This window comes from Strongyloides ratti (assembly GCF_001040885.1).
Source record: "Strongyloides ratti genome assembly S_ratti_ED321, chromosome : 1".
NCBI classification, from domain to species: Eukaryota; Metazoa; Nematoda; class Chromadorea; order Rhabditida; family Strongyloididae; genus Strongyloides; species Strongyloides ratti.
This window is the reverse complement of record NC_037307.1, coordinates 90,588-109,570: the sequence shown is the minus strand read 5'-3', so window position 1 is coordinate 109,570 and position 18,983 is coordinate 90,588. Positions and strand designations below refer to the sequence as shown.

At 21.4% G+C, this 18,983-nt stretch overlaps 9 protein-coding genes across 9 annotated transcripts; 6 read left to right on the top strand and 3 right to left on the bottom strand.

Annotated features, from left to right (window-relative positions):
- Positions 1-537: 537 nt before the first annotated feature.
- SRAE_1000003900 (Malonyl-CoA decarboxylase, mitochondrial) lies at positions 538-1,944 on the bottom strand (the record flags this gene model as incomplete). The annotated part of the gene is made up of 1 exon (XM_024646825.1): positions 538-1,944. One exon carries the CDS (start codon positions 1,942-1,944, stop codon positions 538-540), a length of 1,407 nt encoding a protein of 468 aa, XP_024500964.1.
- A 205-nt stretch (positions 1,945-2,149) lies between these two features.
- SRAE_1000003800 (tRNA (guanine(37)-N1)-methyltransferase) lies at positions 2,150-3,510 on the top strand (the record flags this gene model as incomplete). Its single annotated transcript, XM_024646824.1, has 2 exons — positions 2,150-2,217; positions 2,259-3,510. The coding sequence occupies 2 exons, from the start codon at positions 2,150-2,152 to the stop codon at positions 3,508-3,510; spliced, it is 1,320 nt and encodes a 439-aa protein (XP_024500963.1).
- A 150-nt stretch (positions 3,511-3,660) lies between these two features.
- SRAE_1000003700 (Hypothetical protein) lies at positions 3,661-5,290 on the top strand (the record flags this gene model as incomplete). Its single annotated transcript, XM_024646823.1, has 3 exons — positions 3,661-4,161; positions 4,214-4,372; positions 5,096-5,290. The coding sequence occupies 3 exons, from the start codon at positions 3,661-3,663 to the stop codon at positions 5,288-5,290; spliced, it is 855 nt and encodes a 284-aa protein (XP_024500962.1).
- A 649-nt stretch (positions 5,291-5,939) lies between these two features.
- SRAE_1000003600 (Hypothetical protein) lies at positions 5,940-7,632 on the top strand (the record flags this gene model as incomplete). Its single annotated transcript, XM_024646822.1, has 2 exons — positions 5,940-6,140; positions 6,202-7,632. The coding sequence occupies 2 exons, from the start codon at positions 5,940-5,942 to the stop codon at positions 7,630-7,632; spliced, it is 1,632 nt and encodes a 543-aa protein (XP_024500961.1).
- Positions 7,633-7,723: 91 nt separating this feature from the next.
- SRAE_1000003500 (EH domain-binding protein 1) lies at positions 7,724-10,716 on the bottom strand (the record flags this gene model as incomplete). The annotated part of the gene is made up of 5 exons (XM_024646821.1): positions 7,724-8,347; positions 8,438-8,662; positions 8,719-8,786; positions 8,863-8,940; positions 9,000-10,716. The coding sequence occupies 5 exons, from the start codon at positions 10,714-10,716 to the stop codon at positions 7,724-7,726; spliced, it is 2,712 nt and encodes a 903-aa protein (XP_024500960.1).
- A 1,874-nt stretch (positions 10,717-12,590) lies between these two features.
- Positions 12,591-12,973, top strand: SRAE_1000003400 (Synaptobrevin domain and Synaptobrevin/Vesicle-associated membrane protein family-containing protein; the record flags this gene model as incomplete). Its single annotated transcript, XM_024646820.1, has 2 exons — positions 12,591-12,707; positions 12,755-12,973. 2 exons carry the CDS (start codon positions 12,591-12,593, stop codon positions 12,971-12,973), a joined length of 336 nt encoding a protein of 111 aa, XP_024500959.1.
- Positions 12,974-13,386: 413 nt separating this feature from the next.
- SRAE_1000003300 (Syntaxin-18) lies at positions 13,387-14,445 on the top strand (the record flags this gene model as incomplete). The annotated part of the gene is made up of 1 exon (XM_024646818.1): positions 13,387-14,445. One exon carries the CDS (start codon positions 13,387-13,389, stop codon positions 14,443-14,445), a length of 1,059 nt encoding a protein of 352 aa, XP_024500958.1.
- Positions 14,446-14,654: 209 nt separating this feature from the next.
- SRAE_1000003200 (CCDC25 protein) lies at positions 14,655-15,329 on the top strand (the record flags this gene model as incomplete). The annotated part of the gene is made up of 2 exons (XM_024646817.1): positions 14,655-14,743; positions 14,795-15,329. The coding sequence occupies 2 exons, from the start codon at positions 14,655-14,657 to the stop codon at positions 15,327-15,329; spliced, it is 624 nt and encodes a 207-aa protein (XP_024500957.1).
- Positions 15,330-15,392: 63 nt separating this feature from the next.
- On the bottom strand, positions 15,393-16,007 carry SRAE_1000003100 (Neuronal calcium sensor 1; the record flags this gene model as incomplete). Its single annotated transcript, XM_024646816.1, has 2 exons — positions 15,393-15,904; positions 15,944-16,007. The coding sequence occupies 2 exons, from the start codon at positions 16,005-16,007 to the stop codon at positions 15,393-15,395; spliced, it is 576 nt and encodes a 191-aa protein (XP_024500956.1).
- Between the last annotated feature and the right edge of the window lie 2,976 nt (positions 16,008-18,983).

Here is an 18,983-nt window from a genome sequence, read left to right as displayed (position 1 = left end):
TTACAAATATGTTAAATTAATCGTATTCTTGCTAACGTTATGTTAAAATGATAGTACTTTTTAACCAGCTGGTAAAAATAATTGTCACTTTAATTTCCAACTCACCTATGATGGAGCCTGGTGCGCCATATACTTATAACTTGAAATAAACAAATGAAGTGGAAAATAATGGCGCTTGGTAGTCGGATGCCTTCTTTTGCCATATAATTTTAAGTAACAAGTTTAGTCAATTGGAACAATTTTCGGACAATACCTCCAGATTGTCTTCTGCCTTTTTAAATTAAAAAAATCATTTATCAAAATTAAGTTAAATGAATGATAATATAAAAATTATCTATTTATAGTATAAGAAAATTTCATGATTCATTGCACCTACAAAAAAGAATACTTAATTGCCGTCAATGAAAATTATTTATAAATTTTATCAAACAGTATTATAATTTTTTTTTTAAGTAAATAAAAATTAAAAACATTTTAACGATAAAATTAATTAATAAAATATTTTTATGGTACATTAATTTTTAAATTTATTGATATTTATAATAGTCCTTTAATGTCATCACTAATTAATATTTCTTTTTCATTTAAATATTTACTACTAGTTTGATGAACTTTAGAGGTATCATAAAAATAATTAACCATCATTCCTAAACTTTGTTGAATACCTCTTCCACTTGTATTTCCTTTCCAATTAATACGATATATTTTTGCTCCATTTGATAAATGAAAATGAGCAACAGGATTTAATGCAAAATTATTTTTTAATTCTTTAGCATGACAAAGATATCTAGCACAAGTATACATAAAAAATTTTTTTAATTTTTCATATCTTTCAACTGAATCTGATTCAATTTCTTCATATATTATTTTTTTAACCTCATTTATATTAGATAAATCAAAACCAATTTCTTTTAAAATGTTACATGATTTAATATCAAATAATTCAAAATTACTATTACCATGAATACATCTAATAAGCCAATGTCTAAAACCAGGAATTGGAGATAATGTTGAATGTTCAACAATATTTGGTAATTCTTTTTCTAATTCATTTACTACTGATTTTATTAATAAATTTCCTAAATCAATTCCTTTAAGACCAGGTTGTAAAGAACTTATTGAATAATATATAGCAGTTGTCTTATCATTTTCATTTTTATCAATATAATCCTCAACATCATTAACTATTTCTTTAATATTATTTGCAATTTTTTTCATTAATGCTACGTAAACAACAATTAAAGGTTCATTAGGCATAGCACTATGAGTAAAAATAAAACATCTTCTATTTGAAGAAACTCTTCTTTCAATATCTAATAATCCTTTTACTGGATGAACAGCTTCTTTTGATGTAATTTTTTGTAATAATGATGCTGGTGAATTCCATGTAATTCTTTGTAATGATAAATTACTTAATGAAAATATGCTAATTAATTTTTCTTTTAAAAAATTATCTAATCTAACAAGACCTGCTAATTCTCCACTTGATTGTTTTGACATTATTTTTATCATACGATGAATATCTGCTCTTAATTCACATAAAAATCTAACACCTTCTGATAAATTAGAAATTGCATGAAAAAGTTTAGCATATTCTGGTGTTGAAGCTATATAAATATCTCGTATTGTATTAACATTAGAAATTCTTTGATAATTTTTTATAGCATTATTTAACAATTCATGATTTGTAGACATTTTTTGTACTAAAAATTTAAGTCCCTCAATTTTATCATAATCTTTTGATTCATTATAAGCTGATATAAAGATTTTTCCTTTATTTATTTTTTTATCTATTGAAAGTTCTTCATTTAAATTTAACCATTCATTTGATATTACCTGAATTAATGTATTTGAAGATGATAATGAATAGAATGATAATTGATTAATAATATTTTTTTTTAATACTAACAAATTAGTTTTCATAGGTAAAATATTTAATTTCATAATTAATTTAATAAACTATTAAAAAAAGTAATTTAAAAAAATTTTTTTTTTATAACTTTTTAAAATAAAATTTTAATAAGTTATATTAGAAAAAGGCCGTATATTAAATTAACCAATTGGAAGATCGTGTATAATAAAAATGAATTTTCTTTTAAATTATAAAAATAATATTAATATTATATTTAATAGATATTTAAAAAAAAATATGATAGATCCTTTAAAACCACCAGAAAATGTTAGAGGAATGGTAATTCTTGATAAAGAAAAATTTAAGTAAGTTTTAAAAATTTAAAAATTAATTATTAAAATTTTAGTAAAAATATTATTTTACCTACAATTGAAATACCTTCAAAAATAGTTAGTAGGATTATTGGATCACAAAATATTAAAGATTATAGTATACCAACAATGAATAAAATAAAAGCAATAATGGAAAATGAAGATAAAAAAAGTAAACTTTTAGTTTTAAATCCAGAAAATTTTGATGAAATTAAGATAAAAGAAACAATAGAATATTTAACTAATATTGAAACAAAAATTTCAATGAAATCATTTACTTTAAAATATGAAGATTATGATATAAAAAGATTAATAAAGTCTATATTACCTGATTCACTTGAATTTAGTGGTTATTCACAAATTGGTCATATAGCTCATTTTAATTTACAAAAAGAATTACTACCTTATAAATATATTATTGCTCAAATAGTTCTTGATAAAATTAGTTGGTGTAAGACTGTTGTCAATAAACTTGATACAATTACAACAGAATTTAGATTTTTTAAAATGGAATTGTTAGCTGGTGAAGAAAATTATTTAACAGTTGTTGTTGAAGATGGATTAAAATACAAAATGGATTTTTCAAAAGTTTTTTGGAATTCAAGACTAAGTAATGAACATAAAAGAATTGTAAAAAAATTAGATAAAAATTCAGTTGTTTATGATGGATTTGCTGGAGTTGGACCTTTTGTACTTCCAGCTATTAAAAAAGGTGTTAAAAAAGTATTTGGAAATGATTTAAATCCTGAAAGTGTAAAATGGATGGAAACAAATATTGAAATAAATAAAATGAAAAATAAGAATATTAAAATATTTAATATGGATGCAAAAGATTTTTTTAAAATTATTGTAAGGAATGATTTATTATCATACAAAGATTCTATAGATAAACCTTCTAATTGTCATATTATAATGAATCTTCCAGCACTTGCTGTAACATTTTTACCATATTTAGAAGGATTATTAAAAGAAGAAAAGAAAGAAAATTATAATTTTGATATAATAGTTCATGTCCATTTATTTGTCAAAAGCTGTAGTGATGTACCATTTTCATGGTTTTTTGAAGAAGCTTCACGAATTGTGCGTTCAAATATTAATATACCAAATTTAGAATTTTTGGAAATTCATAATGTTCGTAATGTAGCTTCTCGTAAGGAGATGTTTTGTGCTTCATTTAAATTACCTTCAGAATTTTTATTTTCAATCTCAGAATCAGATAAAAAGGATCAAAAGGCAAAAGAATTATTTACTGATGAAATTGTTAATAAAAAAATTAAATTAAATTAATTTTTATTGTTGTTGTTTCAATATTTATATTTTTTTTAATATTTAAAAAAAATGTCACAACAAATATTTAATTTAACTGTTTGAATCAGATTTAAAGTTATCTTTTTTTTTTTCAAAAATATATATAATAACATAATATTTAGCTTTAAAATGGTTATAATTTTTAAAAAATCATTATTTATTATAAAAAATAGTGGTGTAAGATATGCTAGTACATCTTTTAATTTTAAATTATTTCATCTTCATCAAGTAAGAAGAAGATTTGTTGAAATGTGGTCTAATCAATATGATATTAAAAAAGTTGCAAGTATAGGACCAGATTTAGCTGCACTTGAATGGTTAATGAATTGTGGTGCAACAGAAGTTATAATGGATGACGGAACATCAATTAAAAGTCAAAGAGAAATGAAGGAATTTATTAATAGTTGTGATATTGATTTAAATAATCTTCCAAAACCAAATGAAGAATTAATTAAATATTTAAAGAATACAGAAGAAGAGACATATAAAAGTAATATACATTCAAAAACTTTTTCAAAAAGTAATAGAGAAGCTCGATTAAGAATGAAAGAAAAAGAAATGTTTATTATGAGATCAGAGATAGCATATAATGAAATGTGGAGTCATGTACCAAATGTTTATATTAGTAAGGTAATACAAAAAATTTTTATAATTAATCATTTAATCAAATAATAACATTTAGGTAGATGGTTCAGATAGTGTAATAACTGACAACGGGTTTAAATATTTTAGTCATTGTCGTTGTATTTCAAGCTTAAAGTTAAATTTTTGTGATTATTTTGGTAATGAAGGAATTAAAATATTATCATTGAGTAGGCCTGGACATACATTAAAAGATCTAGTAAGTTGTGTCATAAAATTATATAATATAATTCCATTGTGGAATTTTCTTAAAAAAAAAAAAGTTTTTTTGTTAAGTTAATAAATAATTTAATCATAAGATAAGGTTAAAATTGATTACTTTTTTATCATATATTTCATGAAGCTGTATAATTTGTTCTTTATATCTTTAACATATAAAATTTAACACTATAAATATAACATTATAAGTGGTTCTCGCCTTTACTTTTCACCTATTGATTACATATATATATATATATTTTTTAATAATTATTTTTCTAGATTTAATTATTGTTTTATAATAATTAAAAAGGTTATACATATTTTGTTTTGTAGAAATATGGATAAAAAACACATTAAAGCAACTTCTAGAGCAGATGCTGATGAGTATCATCCATTATATTTTAAATATATACTTGTAACAGGACTTTATATGTTAGAACCATGGGAGAGAAAAATTTTTAATGGAATATTTCTTATGACTATATTATTTATTTTATATTGTTCTTATTCTTTGATTATCAGTATTTTATAAAAGCAAAAAATAAATATATATATATATATATATATATATATATTTATTTTAATAAGCTTTTGATAAAAAAAAAAATTATAATCTTTTAATGAATATTTTAATAGAAAAGTTCCTATATTATATCATAATAATATAAATCCCATTTTGGTAATATAATTGGTAATATAAATTAAATTATTTTAATTTTAGGAAATAGTGCTTAATCCACATATCTCTGATTCAGTAATTTATTGGCTTGTGAAATTTGAAAATATACAAAGAATTCATTTATATTTCCTTCCATACATATCAAATCGTCTTGCAATTCAAAGGCAGTTAAAAATAGCATTACCAAAATGTAACATAACTTTTCCGGAGACGGAGAAAATTGGTCTTGGTTATTAAAAAAAAAAAAAGAAGAAAAGATGAAAAATTGTATCAATAGGTATAAAATTAGGAATACTTTTTTAATAAAATTTATTGTTTGTTAAAAGAAAAAAAAATAAATAAAGTTAATTTTATTATTTTATATTAAATTTTCTTTTAGATAACAATAATAAAGAAAATAAGGATAAATTATGTATATAATAAATATAAAATATTTATCAAAGTTGATTATTATTTTTTATATCCTCTTATACTTTTTTTTATATACTTACTAAATTAAGTTACTAAAATAAGAAATAATTTTTTTTATTATGTATATTTATATATATCATTATCTTTAAAAAAATTTTCTTTTTTAACCTTATTTAGTTTTATTTTTAGTAAATAAAAAAAATTATTTAGATTTCATAAAAAATTTATTTTGGTTTTTGAAGTTCTTTTAAAAGAATGATACAAACTAAAGTAATTTATTTAAAATGCATTTTTTTTTACTATAAATATTAAGGAGGAGTTATTGATAGAGTGAATGAATTATGTTGAAACTTCAGTTTATCTAATTTTATTGTTTTTGAAGACGATAAAATATAAAATAGTTAAAATTTTGTTATAGATAGTTTTACTTTTCTTTTCTTAATTTAATGTTCTCTTTTTTATTTTAGAAAATAATATGGTAACAAAAATAGTTAATAGTTTTGAGAATATACTTAGTAATCCTAGTTTAGTAAAACATATTTTAAGTTATATTACATCTATTAATGATATTTTAAACCTTTCCATAGCAAGTTCTATATTTTATAAAACTATTGAAGAACTTAATTTTGAAGATGTAGAAATTCCAAATGATAAAAGTATTGTAATTAATTTTGTTGTAAGTTTTTTAAAATATATTATTTAGTTTTTTTTTTTGTATACATTCTTCTTTTTTAAAGACTTTAGAAAGAGTCATAATAAATCGTAATATAGTAAAATGTAATAAAGAATCAATTAGTAAAATATTGTTTCGTAAACTAAATCATTGTATGCATTTGATTCTTATTTTTCCATCTTCATTCTTGGATGGAGTTAAAAAGTTTTATTTACATTACAAAGAAGTAATAAAAACAATTTTTAATTCACTTCCGTATATCCAAATCTTAGAATTTGATTGCATTAAAATAGAATCATTGCATTTAAAATTATTTTGTGAGATAGAAGAAAATAAAACCATTAAAGAAATAGTTTGGAGTGGAAATGAATATCAAAATGAATATGGTATTGAAGGTAAAACATGGTTTTTAAAATGTATCAATTTAGAATGTATTTCTATTTTACCAATGGCAAAAAATGTCCTAACATTTTTATATTATATTAAGAAAGGTCTTGGTAATAAAAAATTAAAATGTTTAAAAGTTCCTGAAGTTATATGGCTTAATGAGATAGATAAAATTCAAACATGTGAAATGTTAGAATTTAGTATGGAAGTTTTTGATGGAATTATAACAACATTAAGCATTTATAATGAACCATCACAATTTATAATAAAAAAATTAATGAAAAATTTAAAATTTATTTCATTAGATATTATATTTAGTAATATTGAAGAGTTATCTTTTTTTATGAATTATTTTACTCATTGTAATGTATCATATCTTGAATGTTTTAGAATTTTTATTGTTAATCCAATATTTCTTAATTTTGGTGATTTTTTTTCAATGTTATTTAGAAAAATTGGCCAATCATCTAAACTTTATAGTATTATGTTAAGTCAAGTTATGATAAAAGATATTGTTGATGAATATGGAAATGAAGTATATTCATTAAAAAAAAAATTTAAAACATTATATAAAGATTTAATAATAATGCTTCCTCCTCAAATAAAATGTGTAGAATTTAGAGGAGAAGGAGTAGATAAAGAAGATTTAATATTATTATCAAGAAAATTACCTAATTTAGAAAGTTTAATAGTTGGAAAATATACAGTATTACCAAAAAATATATTTGAATATTTTACAAAAATTAAAGATATTAGATATTATTGTAATCATACAAAATTTACTATATTACCTGATAGTTTAGAAATTGTAATATGTTGTTGTGCATGTGATTTTATTAATGATGATCAAGATCCAAGTGGAGAGTTACTTTGTTGGTCATTAGGATTACTTGAAAAAAAATTTTCTAAATGTTTTTTTAAACATGATAATGATACAGATGAAACAATAACATTTTATGGAAATTCATTTTTTAAACTTTATCAAAAAATTTTTTATATAAATACATCATTAGATTGGGTTATTGAAAAAATGTATGATGGAAATAATAATAATGATAAACAAAAGAAAAATAATTGGTGTCAATATATTTTTGGAAATTATGCTTAAAATTTTATATACAGAAATTTATTTTGATTTTATTATTATTAAATAAAAAGAAATGTCTGATTAGTAGTTAATATTGATAATATACTGTTTATTATGATTTAATCCAATTAAATATTCTTTTAGAGGCAGATATAGGCTGCTCATTTCCTCTACGGAAATTTGATCCACGTTCTAAAGTAAGCCTGCTTCTTTCTAAAGTTTCATCCTCCTCATCTTCTTTAAATATTAAATTTTGTGTTAATTCATCTTTTTCATCCATTAAATTTTTTAACTCTTTCATTAATGAATCCATTTTAAGTTTATCTTTTTCCTGTTTATAGTCTTCATATTCAGAAGAAACTTGAACGAGATCATTTTGTGTTTTTGTTATTTTATTACTAACATCACGCAAATTTTCTAAAGCATTAAAATAGTCTTGTTCAAGTACTAATTTGTCCTTTTCAGTTGTAAATTCTAATATTTGTGTTATTAATGTTGATTCTTCTGAACTTCCAGGACAAACATTAACCATTTTTTTACGTAAAGCTTTTTCTAAGTATTCTATTTCATTTAGCCGTTCCTGTATTCGATGTTGTTCTTGTGAAATTTTTTCAATGTTATGAATATCTTTTTCCCATTTATTTACTAATTTTCTAGTAGGTGTATCTGTATTCGAAGCTTGTCTTATACTATCATTACCCGATTTATATTGTGAAAAAAAATTTGATGGTGCAATCTATAAAAAAAAATATATAATAAATTATAAAAATACTTAAAAATAAAAAAAAAACCAAAAAAAAACAAAGCAAAAAAAAAAATTATATACCGGTTGAATATTTGTTAAATTTGTAAAACTATTTTTCTTCAAATATTCTGATATGTTTCCAGCTAATTCTTGTCCTCTCATACTTCCATAGCGTTTAAATTTATCAAATTTATCCCAAACACCAAAAGGATCACCTGATGCTCCATCAGTTAATGATGTTTGAGATGAGTAACGTGATTGTGATTGAGAACGAGGATAAGGCATATATACACTTTTAGACAAATTCTAAAGCAAGACAAACACAATAATATATATTTAAAAAAAAAAAAATAATATTTTACCTCTATACTTCCTTGATTAGAAATTTTACGAGATGGACGTGAACAGGCAGGAATAATTGGTGTTTCAACTAAAAAAATAAAAAATTTTAATTATAAATTATATTTAAAATAAATAAATATATAGATAAATAAAATTACTCTTACTTCTTGTTTTTTTACTTAACGAAGGACTAGGATTGATTTTTTTAAACTTGCGAAAAGAGAAATCTCTTGAAGCGAGAGCTATAAATAAAAAACAAAGACCACATTACAATATATCAAAAAAAAATTTATAAACCTACATAAATTTCTTAAATCAGATGTAGAACCACCTCCAATACTTCCATTTGTTGATCTAATACTAGCTGTTCTTTTTAAATTTCCTGAACCATTTACAGGTGAAGGAGATGAAGAATCATCCAATGCATCATTTATTAATTTTTTAGCTTCCTCTGTTAATTTTCTTCTTCTTTCACTATCCATATCTTCAGTAACTTCTTTTGCTGCTTTTTCTAATAATTGTTTGGCTTCTTCTCTTCTAATATCTGTTTTACTATTACTAATTTTATGTAACTTTATTTCATCTGCTAAAATTTCTTTCTTTTTAACTTTTTTATTTAAATCTTCTTCACTAATTTCAGGAACATTCCTATAATCTACAGCATCAGCCTCTTCTCTTTCTCGTTTTAATTTGGCAAACTCTTCTGTTATATTTTTTTCAGTTTCTGTTAATTGAAGATAGCTAGATATTCTATGATCACTTTCTCTTTTTTTATTGTCTTTATCAGACAATATGGAAGAAGATTCTACCTGTCCAGCATCTAAAAGTAAAGCTTTTCTTAAATTTTCTACATATAATTTAACAGATCTTTGATCTGGTAATGTTGCCCACTCCCGTTCATCCATTGTTGGTGTTATTCCAAGTTTTTTTCCTGCTTCAAATGCTACAGAACAATTTTTCGCCATCCCATCAATAGTATTTGTAAAACATAATGAATTATAATTAGGAATAAGATCTGGACGATATCTATGTATGACAGCACATAATGCAAGTCCATTTTTCCATGATCGACAAAAATCTGAAATTCTAATACTTCTATATCCTTTCGTTACACGAATAGCCCAATTAGAAAGAGATTCATTTTCAAGATAATCTACAGTACATTTTTTAGTAAATTCTTCATTTTTAATTGTATTATTTTCATTTCCATTAATTTTATAAGTATTTAAAAATTTAACATCATTTATAATTTGTTCTAATTTTTGTTTTTCTATATTATCAATATTTTCACCCGTTATTGACGGAGTTATAAGATTATTTTTAGTAGTATTATCATCATTAGTTTCTTTTTTTTTAATTTCTATATCAATTGTTTTATTTGGAAGAATATTTGTATAGTCATTATCATATTTCCTTTTTTCATTAGATATTTCAATTTTTTCAAATTCTCTATCTTCACTTACACGTGCACTAGAATTGAAAGACAATAAACTTCCACGATCACTTTCATCATGTAAAGATAATTCATTTAACAATTCTCGTCGTATTATTAATTTTAATTGACCTCCTTCAATATAATTATTTCCAGATTTTAATTTTAATGTTACCTCATAATTTGAGTTTATAAAATATTTTACATTTAATGGACATACTGCTAATGTTTTCTTTTTTTTCTTTTCAAAAACTTGATAAATTGTAATGTACCACTTCTTATCAATATAATCATTATTTTTTTTGTCTTTATAGATAGTTGTAATAAAAGTTATTGGATCAACTAATGATTGTGGCCATGCTACAAGTCCTCTTGATAAATCAATAAAACTAGGTTCAAGAACTCTTTTATTTGTATTATATCTTCGATTACCATGTTCCACAGCTACAATCACTTCAATATTTTCATCTTTTGACCATCTTTGGGTATGTTGTAAAAGGAGTTCTGTAGGTATGATAGTAAAACGAACTTGAGAGACATTATTTTTATCTCTTCTTATTTTTTTCATAACATTCATAGTTAACATAAAAAATTATATACAAAAATATTTATATGTATATATACGTTTATATATATATATGAAATAAAAAAAAAGTTTAAGGAAATACCAATAACATGAAATGTGTAAACCTAAAAATAAAATTAAAGCAATAATTTGTTTATATAAACGTTTTATATGATAAAATATTCTTATTTTAAGAATGTATACAATTGATAAAATAAAGTTATAGTAACATTTTTCATGATAAAAATTACATAAGATCAATTTATTAAAATTTATTCATTTATCGATAGAAGATGGTAAGTGATAGGAGTATTGAAATGTTGTATATTTTACATATATCTCATTGTAAAAATGATTGAGTAAGATGTTAAAAAAAAACCAGTTTTCATCTCACTATATTTTTAAATTCATTTATATAAAAAAAAATGTTAATTAGTAATATTTACCATTAACAATATTGACATCCTAATTTAGATATAATATTATAAAAACAATATATATTTAATTTATAAAATTTAATATTTAGAAATTATATTTATTTTAGCTAACAATAAATATAATATGTAAGTAGACAATACTCCAAAACTTTTTTATCTGCTATATCCTTATTTTATTTGTAATTATTTCCAATGATGGTTTATAGAATAACTTAATACATTAATATTAAAATGTAATTTTTTTACAATACATTATATTAAATTAGTGATATTTATGTTATAAATATTAAGTATCTATATTATAAATATCATGAAGGTATATTTTTATAAAATTGATGTAAGACAAATTTAAAATAAATGACCATAAAAACTAATATTTACAAAAGTGTTATCAAAATTATTATAGTCAATAATTCTCTTTAATTTCTAATCAAAGTTTTGTTTTAAATTTTTTTTTTTATTATTATAAAATTATATATTCGTTTTAATTGATTGGGACTCTCGCATATTTGTTATTTGTGGAGTGTGTTGATGTCATTAACTACTCCTCCCTTTAGCGATGTATAATGTATAAAAATACAATATTAATTTTCATTCACCCACTTTTTAAAAATAAAATGTTATATTTTTAAAATTATTATTAATTAAAATTATTTCAAGAATATAATATATTAAATAACAAAAAAATTATTTTTTAATTTATTAAAATTATATATTTATATATTTCGTATAAATACTATTACGTGTCATTTCGTATAATTAATTTAACCATTTCCAAAAAATTTATAATTATAGAGATATTTTGAAATATAATATCATATGACATTGTAAAAAATGTGAACTTTTAATATGAGTATGATGAGATATTTAGTGGTTAAAAGTTAAAATTAGTTAAGCTTTAAGTCCTCTCTTTTGACAGTTGTCATTCATATCTATATATACATATATCTACAATTTCTCATACTTTTTATCATTTTTTATAGTTTTATCATTTCATCATTTAAATATGGGAAATCAATGAAACAAAATATATAATATGTCTTTGTCACTCTAAAACATTATCTTCTTATTTCCTCTGTTTCTCATTCACAATCTTATTTTGAACTTCTATACATAAATATATATGGCAATATGCCTTCTTTTTTTTATAAATATTTATAAAATATTTTATAAATACGTAGTCGGTAGTTGAGTTTTATTTTTATTAAATACATGCAAACACACCACCAATAAATTCTTTTTTAACATTTCTTTTGTAGAGACAAAATAAGAAAGATTAATTTAAGATTCTCTACTAGGTCATGTAATTTATTTTCAATGTGGTGTTTTTTTTTTTTTTTGTTATTATAACAAAATATAATTTAAAAAAGTGTTACTATTTCGTTTGTAAAATATATTTTCCTTTTTTTTATTGTTAAATTTTCTTTTTCTTATAGTTAATTTTTAAAAATATTAACAATGGAGAATAATCTTGAAACTGGAAATGGAGGAGCCCCAACAACTGCCGGAAGACCTTCAAATAAAAGACTTCAACAAACTCAGGCTCAAGTTGATGAAGTTGTTGGCATTATGAAGGTAACTTTTCTTAATATTATTTATTTATATTAATAATGTATTGTTAGGTTAATGTTGAGAAAGTTCTTGAACGCGACCAGAAACTTTCACAATTAGATGACCGTGCTGATGCACTTCAGGAGGGTGCATCTCAATTTGAAAAGTCTGCTGCTACATTGAAACGTAAATATTGGTGGAAGAATATTAAAATGATAATTATCATGTGTGCTATAGTTCTTCTTCTTATCATAGTTATTGTTCTTTGGGCTGGTGGAAGTAATAAATGAAGAAATTTGTTTTAACTTGAAGAGATCGTGAAGTACAACATTTATAAATTTTTTTCAAAATTAACATATTTTGAAGACACAATATAAGTAATTTTTTATAATGGAAAGACTCATTTTACATTGTATTTATTCTATTTTGAATTTAAAGTTAGCTTGTCTTTGTACATTACCACGTTATGTCTGTTCCAATTTTTGAAAATCAATTTTCTTCATTATAAATTCAAAAAAAAAAAAAATAAACTAATCATCTATTCTTTTTTTTTCTTTTATTATATAAATTATTATTATTATCATTTCTTAAAGTGTTTTTATCACAGTGTATTGTTTTTTTAATTTTTTTTAAAATTTATTTTTATTATCTAGTATAATTTATATATTTTGTTACTGTTATTTTTTATTTTCAGTGGAAAAAAATGACTTACAATCTTGTTATAATCCCAGTCACTGATAATACACATTTATTTAAAGCTCGTATGAAAATGATATGTGCAAAGGATAAAGATGATTCAGAAAAAGAAAAAAAAAAAAAAAAGAATTATTGTAAAAGTAGTAAATTGGCACTATATATAAATGAGGCAAAAGAAATATTAAAACATATTACTTTATTAAAAACTCTCACACTTAATAATCGGTATAGTTATATATCCTCAAGTGGCTTTTATTTTCCTGTTTCTGTTAAAGATGTTGTAAAAATGTCATTTAATGAAAAACAAAGGAAAAAACTTGATATGGATAGTGATGGTGGACTTGAAGATTGTCAAAAATTAATTGAAAATTTTGGTAAACAAATCAATGCTGATAGTTTTTTAAAAATTAATGAAAAAGAAATGATAGAAAATATTTTTGTTTCAATGGATTCTTATCTTAATACTGTCAGAGGAGAAATAATGGAAATGAGAGAAAAATATAATGAAAAAGCTAAAAGAGCTAAATTTTTAGGATGTTATTCAAATTTTGTAAAAATGGATCAAGATGGATATAGAAAAGCTTTTAAAGATATTAATGAAAAATATTTTCAAAGTAATAATATATCAATAATTTCAAATAATGAGATACGTTTTCGAAAGACAGAAAAAGATAATAAAACAATAAAAAATTACTATTATTTGAATGAGAATGAGAATGAAAAAATAGAAGACGGAGAGAATTCAGAAGTTATACAACAGCATTTAAAAGAACAAGAAAAATTTTATCAAAAATTGACTAATAAAAATGAAGAGATAGAAGTATTATCAAGACAATTTGCCGAAATTGAAAAACTTCAACATAAATTTTTAGAAAAAGCTTTAGAACAAGAAAAAAATATAGAAGTAATTCATGAAAAAGTTGAGTCTACAGAAGTGAATTTAAAGGTAGCAAATAATTTTATTAAAAATGCTTTAGAAAATACAGCTACAAAACGTGTAATTTATATGTTCTGTATTATTGTTTTAACATTATCTCTTTTATTTTTGGATTGGTATAATCCATAATAATTTATTTTATTAAAAAAATAAATAATTAAACATATTATATTATTATTGGTATCTTTTATTTATATGCCTCGCCTTTATTTTTTTAAAAGTTTTATTAAAATAAGAGTAAGTGAAGGCGCGGTCTGGGGACATGTAATTAATATTGTGTGTAAAAGTTGGTTTTTTTTATTATTATTATTTTTAAAGAAAAACTTTAAATTTAAAATATGGTTCGTTATTTTACATCAACAGCAACAAATCCACCATCTTTATTATATGTTGGACGGGATAAAGAAGAAAATGAACTTTTAATTAGGTAAGAATTTATTATGTCATAATAATTATTTTTCCATTTATCTTATTATAGATGGGGTTGGCCTGAAGATGTTTGGTTTCATGTTGATAAATTATCTTCAGCTCATGTTTATGTAAGATTAAAAGAAGGCCAAACAATTGATGATATGCCACAAGAATTAATTGAGGATTGTGCTGCATTGGTAAAAGCCAACTCAATTCAAGGATGTAAATTATCTTCTGTTGATGTTGTTTATACACCATGGTCTAATTTAAAAAAGACTGGTGATATGGTAACAGGACAGGTTGGATTTTATAGTGATAAACAAGTAAGGAAATGTAAAGCTGAAAAAAGAAATGATATTGTAAATAGATTAGCTAAAACAGAAGTAGTTGATGACAATGTTGATTTCAAAAGCCAACGAGAAGAAAGAGATGCAAAAGAAAGACAAGCAAGGAGAAAAATTGAAAAAGAAAAAAAATTACGTGAAGAGGAAGAAAAAAAAAAAAAAGAAAAAGAAAAAGAACTTCGAAGTTATGAGAAAGTTTTTGTTGATGATAAAATGAATACTAATAAAGATGGCTATGATTCAGATGATTTTATGTAATTTTTTTTTTAATTTAAAATATTTGTTATAAAGGATTATAAAAAGAAATTGATAATATTTTTTTTAATGAGTGAGACCTTCATAAAGAGATAATGCATGTACAATACTAGGATCAGCTTTAGCACCTTCTTTAAATTCATCCAATGTCAATTGTGCATCACCATTTTTATCCATCATTTTAAAGATTCTGTCAACTCTTTTTTCGGGTGTATTTTCTTCTTCAGGTAATTCAACTGTATCACCAACCATCTTATATATTGAACTTACAATTGATAACATTTCATGCCTTGCTATAAATCCATCATTATCCAAATCATATAATCTAAAAGCCCATTGAAGTTTTTCATCCAAATTACCACGCGAAGTTATGGAAAGTGCTCTAATAAATTCATGAAATTCTATCGCTCCATCTTTGTTTTCATCAAAAACTTTAAAAACAAATGATGCAAAATCTGATGGATCTCCTTGTGGAAAAAATTGCTTATAAATTTTTTGAAATCCTGCTTCTGTAAGCATACCATTAGGGCAATCTCTAACAAATCCTTTGTACCATTGTTTTATTTCTTTTTCAGTAACTTTAAAATTTTGTTTTAACATTATAAATCAAAACTTACAGTAAGTCTGTTTAGCTAAATTTTTAACTTGTTCAGATTTTAATTTTGAATTAGGTTTTCCCATTTTTTCCAGTAATTAGTAAATAAAAAAAGACAAATTTAAGTTGAAATAAATATGGTAGATAGTTGAAGAGAAGTACTTTAAAAATATAATAACGATGTAAGTATAATAAAATAATGTTAATGAAAAAAGATTTGTCTAGAAGAATAATAATAAGTTGAATAAAAATTTCAATAAAAGTACAATTTCAAAAGTAATACGTACATGTAATTTTGATGTTATCTATTGAAATAATAAGAAAATGCCATCCTAACAATAATTGAAAGAAATATAGTCAAAAATGACTGTGCACCATTGCTAAGGCTGTTAATTTATATCTTGTGTTATAAATGATAAGTTTAATGGGGTACAAACATGTGTTAAAAAGTTAGAAGGAAATGATAAGAGGAAAATAACGGTGTTGTTGTATTAAACATATATATATATTATTTATAAATATATATATATATATATATATGTCACTAATATATGATAATGTTTAACTCTAACATTTACTAATTTTTTTGTATAAAATTTTGTTTATTGAAGAAAAAATAATTTGATATTTAATTTTTATAGAATATAAAGAGAAGAAAAATCTCTAAGGATTTTAATGATTTTTTTGTTATGTATAGGATAATCATATTCATTGATATGTATCTTTATAACTAGATGATAATTTTAACTATCACAATAAAATAATATTTTTTTTTAATAAAATGATTAGTTAAGTATGATAATATATTTTTTTTTATTAAATAATAATATGTACTGTTATTTGATAATAAATAATTTATCAAGGTAATAATAAGTGTAATATATTATTTAATATATATTTTTAAAAGTGAAAAAATATGAATATTTTAATATTTAATATAGAAAAAGATACAGGATATTTAATAAAAATTTACTGTAAAATAAAATGACATTCTTGAAATATGTTTATGATTATAAAGAGGCATGTCACAATTATACTTATATGGCAAAATATTAAATTATAATTTTAAAAAGACATCTTGTATTTGAGATTTGTGAAAATTAAAACAATGGATATGATAGTAAAGAAAAAATAATTTAATATTAATAATAATGATAATGATATTTAAAAAGAGTTGTCATGTTTTATAAATAATAGTATATAAAATATATGTGAATTTAAATGTCTTTCATTATCAAAAATTTATCCTATGTATGACTAAGGAAATGGAATCAGCACAACAAATATATAAACTCCCCTCCTTTTCCATTAACACCTGAGTGTTAAACTTTTCAACTCTCTATGATATGAGGAAGATTAGAAAATTATAGAATAATATATTAATGATATTTTAATACTTAAATATATATACATAATCATGTAAAATATTTTAATACTTATTTAATAAATTAAAAATAAATAAGTACTATATTTTCTTTATAAAATTAAATTTAACATTAAAGAAACATTTTAAAAAGTATTGTTAAATATATCCTCTTTTTTTTTTTTAATTTTAAATATATTTAAAGTATATGGAATTTATTTTTAATCCTCCAAATAAATGAAGAATAATATTAGAAAAAGTGAAGTAGCATAATAGGTAAGAATATACTGTAAAGTGCAAAAATATGTTAATTGTGGAAGCAAAATATTTTTAAAAAAAAATTGTAATACTTAAAAAAAACCATTTTAGGAAATAAAAAAAAATAATATGTTTTGTTGTATAATTATTTTTTTACATATAAACATACATGAAAGTTTTAACTCAAATATTAATATCAAGATCTCAAGTTTAGATATGAATAAAAAAAAATATTTCTTTATGCTCAACAACTATAAATAAAATGGCATATCACATGGTTATATAAGCAAAAAAACATTATCAATCTTTTATGCTACAATACTCACAATAAATATTATAAGAGTATAACAACTTAACTTTAGTTCTTTTAAATATTCAACATATTTTTAAATATTCAAAACTATACTTTTAAAATAGTATGTTGTATTAAAAAGTTAAATTATATGAATAATAAAATTAACTAATAATTAAAAAATATTAAAATATTATACCAATTTCTCATAGAAATATAGTAAAGTAAAATAAATAATCTCAGATTAAGAGGATAAGAATTGAATAATGAAGCATCAAATATTATAACTAATATAAAACTTTTTTTTATAATATTGTTTATTATGTAACTTAAAATATATCTCTTTCTTACAATTAATAAGAGATATATCTTTTTGAAACAAGGAAAATAATTAAATTTTATATAACTATTTCTTTTATAGATACTTCACTAAATTTTCTACTTTTTATTTTTATTAAATGAAATATATACAGAGAATACATTTTCTATATTTATATTTAAAACATGTATAATATTTTCTTTAAAAAATTTTTTAACTTTTTATATAAATGAATATTCATATTTATGTAAATTGGCAAGTTATAATTTTGAAACCCAACTCCATCATATTTAATGTAAAAGTGTAATGTCTTCAAATATTGTTACCATGGAATTTGAAGAATATTATTAAGACAAGTTTAATATTATTAAAATAATCTTTATACATTTACAGTAAATTTATTTATAGAAAAAAAAAATAATATAAAAGATAATTTGTGTAAATATAATATTCAAAAGAGTTTCCAAAAAACAGATTAATTTTTTATTTATTAAAAAAATATAATTTTGTGTCTCTCTATTTATATTTATATATTTTTTTTTTTTTAAATTAATAAAATTTTTTAAATTAATTTTATTATAAATAAAAAAAATATGTCCCAGGCATATTTTGAACTCCAACTGTTTAAATTACCGGGGTCTATATCATTTAACTTAAATTTTTTTTATTTTTTTTTCTTTTAATTTATCAAAAATATTAAAGCATTCTAAAAAAAAAAAAGTATATTATATATATAGATAACAAAAAGTTAGGGATGAAATAATTTTAGATGAATAAACGTTTTACCAAAAACTAAAAAAAAACAATTTTTTTATATTTATTAAAAAAAA